Raw genomic sequence first — 13,245 nt, 5'->3', positions numbered from 1 at the left:
CACCTGAAAATGATTTATTTCTCCCATTTTTTCTTTCTCTCCCTCCCCATCCCTCTCTCCCTTCCTCTGTCTTCCATTTCTCCCTGCCTCCCCCCTTTCCTTGCTCTTCTCCCTCCTCTCTCCCAGGAGCGGCTGCACTGACCGGGGCGGTGACCCACACGGTGTCCACGGCGGTGATCTGCTTCGAGCTGACGGGCCAGATCTCCCACATCCTGCCCATGATGGTGGCGGTGATCCTGGCCAACATGGTGGCCCAGGGCTTGCAGCCCTCGCTCTACGACTCAATCATCCAGATCAAGAAACTGCCTTACCTCCCTGAGCTGGGCTTTGGACACATCAGGTGTGCAGAGAGAAGCTGCAACCGAGGTGACATGTTGGCTCTGAGGGACCCAGTTGCATTGAGGGTCCCATGCGAAAACAATGAGTTGTTTGCGTCAATATGGCCTCCTCCGCATGCTTGATTCTTCAACATAGACACACCAGAAGTACACAAGTGTTGAGCATGAATGAATGATTGCCATTTCCTTCTGACTTACAGCCAGTATAACATCTTTGTGGAGGACATCATGGTTAGGAAAGTGAAGTTTCTCTCGTTACAGTCCACCTACAGGGAGTTGATATTTCTCCTGGACTCCATTTCTCTCAAAACAATACCACTAGTGGATTCAACAGGTAAAATGAATGTGTTTTTCGTGAACGTGAGGATATATTTCAATGTCTTCAAATAATTTCTTGAGTGGTTCATCATGTGACACTCTCTTCCCCGTAGATTCTATGATCTTATTGGGCTCCATCGACCGCTCAGAGCTCCACGCTCTCTGTGATTGGTGGCTCTCTGCAGAGAGGCGGATCTTCAGGCAGGAACAGTGTTTACAGGAACAGAACCAGTATGCCAAAGACAGCTGGGAATCCTTTGCCTTTGTGGATGAAGACGACGAGGAGAGTGGAGATAAGGTTTGTCAGACAGAGAGGGTAAATGTTCATAAGGAATCAAAAACACTCTTAGAAAGTCTATCAAATCAAAGTTTATTGGTTGTGCACACATATTTTCAGATGTTATCGCAGGTGCAGCAAAATAGGGTTCTGAAAGGGTTCTTCTACAGGGACTAGGTTCTACATGGGTCTACATGCAACTTTTTTTCATCCAAGAAGGTTCTTCGGGGGGGGGGGTTCTAAAATGATTCTTTGTTTGGTGACAAAGCTCTACCTGGAACCAGAACCCCTCTTCTATAGGGGCAAGCTGGAATAGACTTACTGAAGCGTCATGTGGCAAGGAACTTATTGTATTATGTCATTATTCAAGCTGTGAATGTGATGAATTACTGTTTTGTTAAATTTCCCAGAGCACCCCAGTTCAGGAAGAACGAAATGGCCCCCTGCCGTCCCCTAAACCGCAGGAGCCCTCGTCCAATCACACAGCTCCTGGTGAGTTGAACCATCTCTCTGGAACAATAATTCTATGGGTGCCTGGCAACAGTCCCTTATTATAATTCAGCTTATTGCATATTCATATTATTATACAGCTTTGAATTATTTAGTTATCAATCTCAACATCAAGATACCTTTGTAGAAGACTTTTGACCCTTGTCCATCAAATCTTTTATCATTTGTCCTTTTCAGACAAGGGTACTCTTCAGTCCGTTAGGAGAACTCTATGGAATATATTCTCCTCCCAAGACAAACCGGCAGAGGGACAGTCACAGGTAGTTTATAACTGTGTGTGTACAGAGTTTCTGATTCTGTACCTGTGCGTGACTGTACGCTGGTGCTAAATGAATAACCAAAATGTTGGTTGTTTTTCGGTAATTGACCAACTTCAGTTAAACTACAATAATTTCATTTCATTCAGTTTCATTCAGAGTTCAATGCACATTTTCTCTAGTGATATAATCAGATCAAGCCCGAACTGTGCGATGTAGTGGGGAGTTTCCCACAGGCCAATATTCTACTTAGTTAAGCGCAAGAAAACATGGTAATTAACTACAATTACCATAATCCATGCGCCTACTTCTTCGGTCCATGTGGTAGAGATGAGATGACTTGGAATTATATAATAAAGTCAACAACAAAAAAACTAATGTAATATACACTGAATATACAAAACATTAGGAACACCTGTTCTTTCCATGACATGACCAGGTGAATCCAGGTGAAAGCTATGATCCTTTATTGATGTCATTGATGTTAAATCCACTTCTATCCATGTAGATGAAAGGGAGGAGACAGGTAGAGAAGGATTTTTAAGCCTTGAGACAATTGAGACATGGATTGTGTGTATGTGTGCCATTGAGAGTGAATTGGCCAGACAAAATATGTAAATGCCTTTAAACGGGGTATGGTAGTAGGTGCCAGGTGCACCAGTTTGAGTGTGTTAAAACCTCTGCAGGGTTGGTGTCCCCCCCCCCACGGGACGGTTAATCTAACGTAGGCTAATGTGATTAGCATGAGGTTGTAAGTAACATTAACATTTCCCAGGACATAGATATATCTGATATTGGCAGAAAGCTTAAATTCTTGTCAATCTAACTGCACTGTCCAATTTACAGTAGCTATTACAGTGAAACAATACCATTATGTTGTTTGAGGAGAGTGCACAATTATGAACTTGTATTAATAAACCAATTTGGCACATTTGGGCAGTCTTGATACAACATTTTGGTCATTTTGAACAGATATGGAATGGTTCATTGGATCAGTCTAAAACGTATCTTTTACCAGATCTAATGTGTTCTATTCTCCTACATTAATTTCACATTTCCACAAACTTCAAAGTGTTTCCTTTCAAATGGTATCAAGAATATGCATATCCTTGCTTCAGGTCCTGAGCTACAGGCAGTTAGATTTGGGTATGTAATTTTAGGCGAAAACTGAAAAGATGGGGCAGATCCTTGTTAAGAGGTTTTATGAACTACAATGCTGCTAGGTTTTTCACACTCAAGTCACCCATGTGTATCAAGAATGGTCCACCACCCAAAGAACCTCCAGCCAACATGGGCCAGCATCCCTGTGGAACGCTTTGGACACCTTGTAGAGTCCATGCCCCAACGAATTGAGGCTGTTCTGAGGGCAAAAGGGGGTGCAACTCAATATTAGGAAGATGTTCCTAATGTTTTGTACACTCAGTGAAATGGGCATCACTGCCGTCATGGGACTTTTATTATTTGTTTTATTCTGTGTTGTTATAGCATTCAACCCACATAATGCATTTAATGTGAAAAATTATAATAATTTATAATTATAATAATAATTTTTTCATAATCGAATCAAAACCAAACCAACCTCAAAAAGCACTAATCGCTCAGCACTACTGTATGCACACCAAGGTCTTCCTAATGATCACTAAAGTATTTATGGAGTCGAGAATTTGAACAGCAAATGAATTACTGAGGTAATGAGCCGTTGAGATGTAGATGGCGTCTCTCCTTGGCGGTTCCATTGAAAACCATATTTCAAGGAAATATGAATATATCCATTATATTTGCATGGGATGAATCTTATTACTGGGCTCTGTTCTTTATGTAATCACACTTCTTTATTCATTTGTGACAAATGAATTCACAGGACTTGCAAATGGAGATTGTTCAGAGAGGCTCCCTAGTCAAACATATTTCCTCGTAAGTTCTCTCATATGGAAATCAGCATATGAAATATGGTTATTATTTGCCTGGTATGGCTGGTTGGCTTTTCACATTTACCAATTTATACTGCAAATATGAAAAACAATGTATGTTAATGATACAATTCAATCTCTCTATTCAATGGTGATCATAATATTTTGCCACTGATTTGTAGTTTTACAGTTTTCTACTGGATAGGCCAGCCTTTGGTTGGAATTGTACACCCCAAGCTTGTGACTATCTCATTCTGAAAAGCCAAATCCATGACTATTTTATACTCAAGGATGCGCTTGTAAGTATTGGGAATTGAATTGGATTCATACTTTTCCTGCTGCACAAATGACTGTCCCATCAATTTTCCCACACAAACCCTTTGTTGTTGTAGTCTTCCACTGGCTAGCACAGCTACTGCTGGGGTTGAATTGTGCACCCTAAACTCATCTGAAAAGTAATGTTTCACACACACAACCAGGCTTTTTAAAAAGTATATAGTATATCCACGAACATGCAGCCCACACAAAACATGTTATTCTTGACACTGTACTCAACCAAATACGGTACATAACTCCATATGTTTTGAAGAGACAAATATGAGCGATTGGAACAGCGACAAATGGAACAGCGACAATCAGCTAGGTTATGGGACGAGGGAAAATGTGTGCATGACGTGAGTCAGAAAGTGTCTTATCTTACCCCCCCCCACACTATTTTCTCTCATCAGGAGCCTTGCGCCAACCCTCTCCTGTCCGATACGATGACACCAGAAGAGGTAACTGATCTCATTTAGGTCGACTTGTGAGGTCCCAAGAACTTTTACATCCCCTGATGCAATACCAAATGATTAGAGTAGGCTGCCTTGTACATTTTCAAACACTTTTGTCCTTGTCAAAAGAGTCTGGCCTAGAATGTTGCAACCCATAAGAAGGTTAAAAGGTGTCAACAACCCTAAATCTCTTATGGAGGCAGTTGACGTTGAAGGTTGCGCTTTAGAGGGAATTTAGCCAATTACAGCGATGTGTTTCTTCAACTTGTGTCTTATTGGCTGGTGCAGATCAAAGAATGGGAGGAGGCTGAGATGGACAAGCCAATGGAAATTGATCAGATCCGAATAGATCCTTCCCCTTTTCAGCTGGTGGAGAGGACCTCGCTACACAAGGTTGGTTTGAAGGGCTGCCAACTCATACCAATTTGGAGATACAGTATATGACATCATGTCTAGACACAACTGAAATACAACCGATAGTAGATTTGCTCAGAACAGGAGCCATAGCAGAATGCTGAACCTAAAGCAGTTAGAAGTGGGGTCTAATTTGACGTCTGACCTTTTATGCCTGTCCCAGACCCACACACTCTTCTCATTACTGGGCCTGAGTCATGCCTATGTCACCAGTATCGGAAAACTGGTGGGTGTCGTGGCACTTAAAGAGGTAAGAAAATGTCATCTTCTAATTTTCACTTTCTTTTATCGCTCTCTCTTTCTATTTTACAGTTTTTCCATTCTCTTTTGCTTGAACCTTACAATTTAGTAAGGGTTGAGTCGGTATTGCCTTATGAGTCTAACTTAACATGCTATTTTCATGTAATTCAATGTTGTGTTCTTCTGTGTCCCCTCTCTTTCCCTATCCCCACTACCCTATTCTCCCCCAGCTCCAGAAGGCCGTTGAGGCCTCTACGCATAGCGGGGTCCGGCTACGCCCCCCCCTGGCCAGCTTCCGCAACATCAGACGGAAGTCATCCAAGCCCCAGACAACCTCAGCCCCCGCCTCCCCCACCGCCCCCTCCTCTCCTCTCTCCCCCGCTCCCGTCGTCCCCCACGCCCCTGCACCGCCACCTCCCCCGACACAGGAGGAGGAAGAGATGGCGGTGTGGATCGAGGGCACGAGGCGGGAGGTAGCGGAGGTGAACAGCAGTAGTAGTAGCAGCAGCAGCAGCGGAACAGGGAGCAGCAGTAGCAACAGTAGCCCTTCGCTACCCCACTCGTTGCCCCTCTCCCTCCCGCTCACCTCACCCCTCTCCATTCCCCTCACTGTCGCCCTCTCCGTCCCCCTTGCTGCCTTCTCCACCCCCCTCCCCGCCCTCCGGGCTGCCTCAGAGCAGCAAGTGGAGGAGGAGGAGAGTAATGATGAGGAGCCCATCTAGCCTTATGAGTGCTGTTTTTTTATAACATGTTTTTTTTTAATATGGTGTGAATTTCTCTTTTAGTCTTTCTCTATCCCTTTATTTTCTCTCTCTCACTATCGAGCTTTCCTTCTCTTTCCTCTCTCGGTGAATGATGTCTGTGAATCCACGAGGAGAAATAATCTCCATAATCGCTCACTTGATGATAACACAAAACAAACACATGCTGAATGATTTTATGATGGTGAATTTTCCTAACCCCCCCCCCTCAAAAAAAAATACAAACTGGGGAGTGGTCTTTAGGCATTAGATGGAGGAAAATGGACTGAAACAGGAGGGACTGCCTCAGGAAATAAGAAATGCTCATATTTGTTTTACGTTGCGACATATCGTAAAATGTTACTCTTTGCATGCCCTAATGAACAAAACCCGATGTTCTTCTGACACCACTGAGCACAGAAGAAAAAAGAAACGGTATGACACAGGGTTTTATGTGAAAAGTAGTTGAATTATGAATGAACCTCTTTCTCTCTGGCTCTTTCTCTCTGGCTCTTTCTTCGCTCTCGCTCTACTTCAAACAGTTTCTCAGGTTGCTCCCTATGTCTTTAAACCTGCAGATTTCGGACAGAGGAATCTTTGCTGTCTGTTAAATGAAAAGGATTTCTATTATATTTGGTCAGTCAGTTTTTTTATGTCTGAATGTACAGTATGTATGTTTGTCTGTCTTTAGTCGTGTATTTATTTATCTTTTGTAGAGACGATTTTTCTCTGAATGTATAAAACGATGACTAATGTAGCTAATAAAAGGTTAGTAACTTATCTGCCAAATGATTTATTGTTGTGATTATTCAATGCATATGGATATAGAACAAAAAAAACAACAAATACAACTATTATACAACTATTACTACAAAAGTGAATGCTTACTTACATTAAATGAACATAGGCTTTTTTGAGTAAACGTTTTACTGAACGACATGCCTGTTAATTTAAAGCAGCAGAGGCATCTTTGTCATATTGATGAATTGGTGAACAAATTGATGGTTCCCAGCTCCACTCCTACACTCCAGTCTTTTTCTGTCTCTCACTTCCGTTGCCATCAACGTTACAGGCAGTTAAACAATGTCCTCCAACAGAACAATTAGTCAGTTATAAAGAAACAGACAGAGGGTAGTGAAGCCTACAGTAAGGCGCCAGTAACGAAACCAGAAAAGCCATAGTGTTTACAGGACTGTAAAACGCTCCAGATTTCATAGCATTCTGGGCGAAACTGATGGATTCCAAAATTCGATGAATAAATGTTGCTCCCTTTTAATACTTTTCAGCTCTGTCAGAATTTATGGGATATTTGAGTTGTCCTTTATCCATGGTGGATGTGAGTGACCCAGTATACTCTAAATCTTAACCCAGCCTGGCAAGCATACAGAATTGAATTGAGAATGTCTAATAAATTCCAATTAAATTATTGCATTTGAATTGAAGTAGTAAACAGGATACAGAATTGCAATTAAAAAAGTAATTAAAGGAAATGTAATTGAATTCAGTGAAATTCAAATGTCTCTTCAATTCTATATTTGGTGTAGTCTATACAAAAATACAGTGTGTACATAACATCAATCATGAAAATAGATTTGGCTATTCTAAGCACTAAGGTTAAAAGAAAAAAAATCTTTAAACTAGGCAAGTCAGTTAAACATTGACCGCCAAACCCTAACGATGCTGGGCCAATTGTGCGCCGCCCTATGGGACTCCCAATCACGGCAGGTTGTGATACAGCCTGGAATCGAACCAGGGTCTGTAGTGACCCTCTAGCATTGAGATGCAGTGCCTTAGACCACTGCACCCCACTTTTCCAGAGAAAAGTGTGACCTGTCAGACTCAATGAAACTTTATGATTGAGTGGAATTTCTTTGAATTGCACTGAATTAAATTCTACTTCCTGTCACTCAAACTCAAGTTCAAATTCTAAATCCTGTGGGATGTGGCCAATTCAATTAGAATTTAAACTTATGAGTTGAATGGGAGTCAAAATTCTAAATTGAGCCCAACCCTGGCATACAGTGGCCAAAAAGCATCCCACCAGAGCTTTAAATGGTATATGTGACCAACCACCTCGATTCGGTCTAATGTGGCAAAATTTGAAATTGTGTTTTTTACATTGGATAAAAGTAGAGACTCAGAACTACAAAATGGTATATCATACGCTGAAGTTGAGGAACAATGGGAAAATAATTCTGCTTTGAAAGTTGATAAACTTGTAACCCACACTTTTGAGAAAATGGACCTTGAATGTTCTGGTACACCTACTGGAGATCTATTTTTTATCTGCAACTATTCAGCATCGTTCACACCCTCTTAGGCCTTAGTACCACCCATCTCTTTAAGGATTCACATGTGAGGCATGTAGCTAACTTGATGGGTCATGTAAACATCTGGAGAATTGGAGACTTGTTTAGACATGTAGCTAGCTAGCAAACAATAAAAACAGATTGTCATAGCTTGCTACCATGCATGAAATGCTGTAGTATGAATCTGTAGGTAGCTAAATGTGTCACGTCTTCCGCCGAAGTCGACTCCTCTCCTTGTTCGGGCGTCGTTCGGCGGTCGACGTCACCGGCTTTCTAGCCATCGCCGCTCCATTTTTCATGTATCCATTTGTTTTGTCTTGTTCCCTGCACACCTGGTTTTCATTCCCCAATCAATTCATATGTATTTATTCTTCTGTTCCCCATCATGTCTTTGTGTTGGATTGTTTTGTGTTATGTGTATTTTGATATTGTGGATATTGTTACGGGCATTATTTTTTGTCTATGTTCCGTGTTTTGGGCACATTTTTATGTTACTTTGTGCTGTCATTTTGACCTGAATAAAAAGTGAGCCTGTTCACAACTGCACCTGACTTTGCCTCCAATACACAATCCTAACACTAAAGTTAACCAACTAAGTTCAATGTTAGCAAGCTATCTAACATTAGGCTATAACTAGCAATGCAAATTACTTTCTGAGATACTAATAATATTACTACACAGATCATACATGTAACGTTAGCTAGTGAGCCAGCAAGCTAATGTTCACTAGCTAGCTAACCATACACTTAACTTGCAATGAAAACAACTAAATTTGAAACTTATAATATCCAAAAATGTAGCTTAATGTAGCTTAATAATATCTGAAAATGAAAATATCTGAAAATGTAACTAGACTCTTAGCCGTATACATGGATGAAAGCTACATGGCAGACTGGAACCCCTTTAAGTAAGAAATCCTGTGTCATTTCCGTTTTGTTTGTACATCTTGTTTGGCCCGTTGTGTGAAGTCACTCCGGTTCACACTGACCGTGTGCAGAAAGTAGTCCATCACAACTTTTTCCCACTGATCTTTGTCCAAAGCACCTGTTAAATTCAGGGCAGCAATGTTGTTGAGAGCAGAAGCAACAGTTTTGCAGTTCTCCATGGCTAACATATCTTTCAAAAAAGCTGTGGTAGCAACGATTATCTACACATACTAAGCAGCTCATGTTATAGACAGAAGCGTGCTACATGACAGACCAATCCGAGCTCATCTCTCGGCATGTCCAGCCTATCCATTATCTTAGCCAATCATATCCAGAGCAGCTTACAGTAGGGACTGCATACATTTGAGTAGTTTTCCCATACTCGTCCTCTGTGGGAATCAAACCCACAACCCTGGTGTTGCAAGAGCCATGCGTTACTAACTGAGCCACATAGGAGCTTTGTCCAAAATGATCAGTGACAGAAATCTGGACAAAGCCGCTTGTTGGTCGCGTCCCACAGTCTGTTGAAAGACGTTACGGTACCGTTTATGTTACGTGCGTCTGAGATTAGTTTGTGTGTGAAACTATTGAACACCACACACAATACCACTGCCGACAAGAATATGTTTTTCGAGAATATATATTTTTGCATACATACATAAATACATACAAACTGTACATACATACATTCGTACATTTGAACACTCTCACATACACATACATGCAAGCACACGCACACACACAGAAACACACACGGATAAATATTACTTTATTTCCTTTTTTGTTTTTATAAAAAATCATAATTACACTACCGGTCAAAAGTTCTATAACACCTAGACATTCAAGGGTTTTTCTTTATTTCTACTATTTTCTACATTTTAGAATAATAATGAACACATCAAAACTATGAAATAACACATGGAATCATGTAGGCACCACCAAAGTGTTAAACAATTCAAAATATATTTGAGATTCTTCAATGTAGCCACCCTTTGCCTTGATGACAGCTTTGCTCACTCTTGGCATTCTCTCAACCAGCTTCACCTGGAATGCTTTTCCAACAGTCTTGAAGGAGTTCCTACATATAATGAGCACTTATTGGCTGCTTTTCCTTCACTCTGCGGTCCGACTCATCCCAAACCATCTCAAGTTGCTCGAGGTCGGGATTGTGGAGGCCAGGTAATCTGATGCAGCACTCCATCACTCTCCTTCTTGATCTAATAGCCCTTACGCAGCCTGGAGGTGTGTTCGGTCATAGTCCTGTTGAAATCCAAATGATAGTCCCACTAAGCATAAACCAGATGGGGTGGCATATCACTGCAGAATGCTGTGGTAGCCATGCTGGTTAAGTGTGTCTTGAATTCTAAATAAATCACAGACAGTGTCACAAGTAAAGCACCCCCACACCATAACACCTCCTCCTCCATGCTTTACGGTGGGAAATACAAATGTGGAGATCATCCGTTCACCCACACCACGTCTCACAAATACGCGCCGGTTGGAACCAAAGGACAGATTTCCACCGGTCTAATGTCCTTTGCTTGTGTTTCTTGGCCCAAGTATCTTCTTCTTATTGGTGTGCTTTAGTAGTGGTTTCTTTGCAGCAATTCGACCACAAAGGCCAGATTCACACAGTCTCCTCTGAACAATTTATATTGAGATGTGTCTGTTACTTGAGCTCTGTGAAACATTTATTTGGGCTGCAATTTCTAAGGCTGGTAAATATAATGAACTTATCCTCCGCAGCAGCAGAGGCAACTCTGGGTCTTCCATTCCTTCTGTATACCCTCCGTACCTTGTCACAACACAACTGGTTGGTTCAAACGCATTAAGAAGAAAAATAATTCCACAAATGTACTTTTAAAAAGGCACACCTGTTATTCGAAATGCATTCCAGGTGACTACCTCATGAAGCTGGTTGAGAGAATGCCAAGAGTGTGCAAAGCTGTCATCAAGGCAAAGGGTGGCTACTTTGAAGAATCTCAAATATAAAATAGATGTTGATTTGTTTAACACTTTATTGGTTACTACATGATTCCATATGTGTTATTTCATAGTTTTGATATCTTCACTGTTATTCTACAATGTAGAAAATAGTTTTAAAAAATAAAGAAAAACCCTTGAAGGAGCAGGTGTTCTAAAACTTTTGACCAGTATTGTATATATTATTACTTTGTATACATTTTACTATTAATGTTAAATTACTTTCAAAAGCATGCACTTTCTTTTGGTTGTCTTGTGATTCTCTGTAATGCACTGATCTTTTCACAGCGTCCTTTTTCTTTCTCTATACTCCATTCTTTCTATTATAATTCATTAGTTCAATATTACTGCAAAACAAGTCCTCACGTTTCTGCAAAACGACAGATTTGTCTTTAAAGTTCCCTTTTATCATTGTCGTATCCAATACTTTCTCCTCCAGGAAAAGTCGTTCTGTTTTTTTTCTCAGTCCCAGAGTGGGTAAATAGCTGGATGTGGAGTAGAATAGCTTGATTGGTGGATTATGGATAGGTATATCCTGTTTGTCACTCTTTCTGACTATCCCCCTCAATTGGTCGCCACGGCAACAATAGACCCCTTGGCCACCTCTTCGTCCTTCTCCTCCAACGATTGGACAATGCAGGGTGTGACCACAAAGGGTATGCGTTCTGCCATTGGTTCTGGGCGTGCTAGTTGTGGACCGGTGCCTCCAATCGGGGTGACGTCTTCTCTAAGCGGGGACGGGGTCAAAGTTGGTTCTAAGGTTAACGTAACCTCATCGTCCTATGAAAACAGTAAATGGATGGTTTACTGACTATACTGTACTTACCAAACTGTGAGGATCAGTCAAGAGGCACTACCTATGGGTACATCATAAATCCATAACCCATGTGTTACCTTTGAACGACATCTTGTGGCTGGAGGACTTTGAAGTTAATCACTTGTAGTAGCCAGGACAAACATAAAATCAATAAACCATAGTACCTTTTTTTGGGGGGGCTTGTTCAATAGTTTTACCTGATAAAGTAGAATCCTGTTAAAATCTAATGTTAAATGTACCATTTATATTGCTAAAATATGTATTTTTAAATATTATTGCTGCTTCCTGTTGTCATGGCTTTTAGATATATGGCCGAGTGTCAAAATACTAAATTCACCAAACTGAGGTAAAAAAAAGGATGTGTATTTCCTGGAATTCTTGTGTGGTTAAAACGTTAGTCTGTGTAATGTAGCAACACGTTCTGTTCACCATAGGGAACTTAGCGTAATACAGTGGCTTGCAAAAGTATTCACCCCCTTGGCATTTTTCCTCTTTTGTTGCCTTCCAAACTGGAATTTAAATAGATTTTGGGGGGGTTTGTATCATTTGATTTGCACAACATGCCTACCACTTTGAAGAGGCAAAATATTTTTTCTTCTGAAACAATATTACACACACACACACACACATACCTTTTGCAGCAATTACAACTGCAAGTCTCTTGGGATATTTCTCTTGGCACATCTGGCCACTTGGATGTTTGCCCATTCTTCAAGGCAAAACTGCTCCAGCTCCTTCAAATTGGATGAGTTCCTGCTGGTGTACAGCAATCTTTAAGTCATACCACAGATTCTCAATTGGATTGAGGTCTGGGCTTTGACTAGGCCATTCCAGCACATTTAAATGTTTCCCCTTAAACCACTCGAGTGTTGCTTTAGCAGTATGCTTAGGGTCATTGTCCTGCTGGAAGGTGAACCTCCGGCCCAGTCTCAAATCTCTGGAAGACTGAAACAGGTTTCCCTCAAGAATCTCCCTGTATTTAGTGCCATCCATCATTCCTTCAATTCTGACCAGTTTCCCAGTCACTGCCGATGAAAAACATCCCCACTGCATGATGCTGCAACCACCATGCTTCACTATGGGGATGGTGTTCTCGGGGTGATGCGAGGTGTTGGGTTTGCTCCAGACATAGCATTTTCCTTGATGGCCAAAAAGCGACATTTTTGTCTCATCTGACCAGAGTACCTTCTTCCATATGTTTGGGGAGTCTCACACATGCCTTTTGGCAAACACCAAACATGGTTGCTTATTTTTTTCTTTATTAAGCAATGGCTTTTTTTTCTGGACACTCTTTCGTCAAGCCCAGCTCTGTGGAGTGTATGGATTAAAGTGGTCCTTATGGACAGATACTCCAATCTCCGCTGTGGAGCTTTGCAGCTCCTTCAGGGTTATCTTTGGTCTCTTTGTTGCCTCTCTGATTAATACCCTCCTTGCCT

General features: G+C 41.3%; 2 protein-coding genes across 6 annotated transcripts in view; one reads left to right on the top strand and one right to left on the bottom strand.

The window, feature by feature from the left end:
• LOC109907558 (chloride channel protein 1) overlaps positions 1 to 6,563 on the top strand; it is a 30,087-nt gene extending 23,524 nt beyond the window's left edge. Inside the window, exons 15-23 of one of the 2 annotated variants that reach the window (XM_031793675.1) lie at positions 127 to 340; positions 539 to 672; positions 770 to 954; positions 1,344 to 1,425; positions 1,621 to 1,703; positions 4,339 to 4,386; positions 4,669 to 4,773; positions 4,958 to 5,044; positions 5,265 to 6,563. In XM_031793675.1, the coding sequence (XP_031649535.1) occupies positions 127 to 340; positions 539 to 672; positions 770 to 954; positions 1,344 to 1,425; positions 1,621 to 1,703; positions 4,339 to 4,386; positions 4,669 to 4,773; positions 4,958 to 5,044; positions 5,265 to 5,756 (1,430 nt within the window). In that variant the 3' untranslated portion in view covers positions 5,757 to 6,563. The remainder of the gene's footprint in view (positions 1 to 126; positions 341 to 538; positions 673 to 769; positions 955 to 1,343; positions 1,426 to 1,620; positions 1,704 to 4,338; positions 4,387 to 4,668; positions 4,774 to 4,957; positions 5,045 to 5,264) is intronic. The other variant, XM_031793676.1, reaches the window with a different exon arrangement.
• Positions 6,564 to 10,914: 4,351 nt separating this feature from the next.
• Positions 10,915 to 13,245, bottom strand: part of LOC109908678 (protein FAM131B) — a 28,824-nt gene continuing 26,493 nt past the window's right edge. For 3 of the 4 annotated variants that reach the window (XM_031793673.1, XM_020507330.2, XM_020507329.2), the window contains one exon: positions 11,104 to 11,772. In XM_031793673.1, coding sequence (XP_031649533.1) covers positions 11,557 to 11,772 — 216 coding nt within the window. In that variant the 3' untranslated portion in view covers positions 11,104 to 11,556. Of the gene's footprint in view, positions 11,773 to 13,245 lie in introns of all 4 variants that reach the window. The other variant, XM_031793674.1, reaches the window with a different exon arrangement.

This window comes from Oncorhynchus kisutch, linkage group LG17 (assembly GCF_002021735.2).
Source record: "Oncorhynchus kisutch isolate 150728-3 linkage group LG17, Okis_V2, whole genome shotgun sequence".
NCBI lineage: Eukaryota > Metazoa > Chordata > Actinopteri > Salmoniformes > Salmonidae > Oncorhynchus > Oncorhynchus kisutch.
Note: the sequence above shows the minus strand (reverse complement) of the source record. Positions and strands in the feature narration are given on the sequence as shown.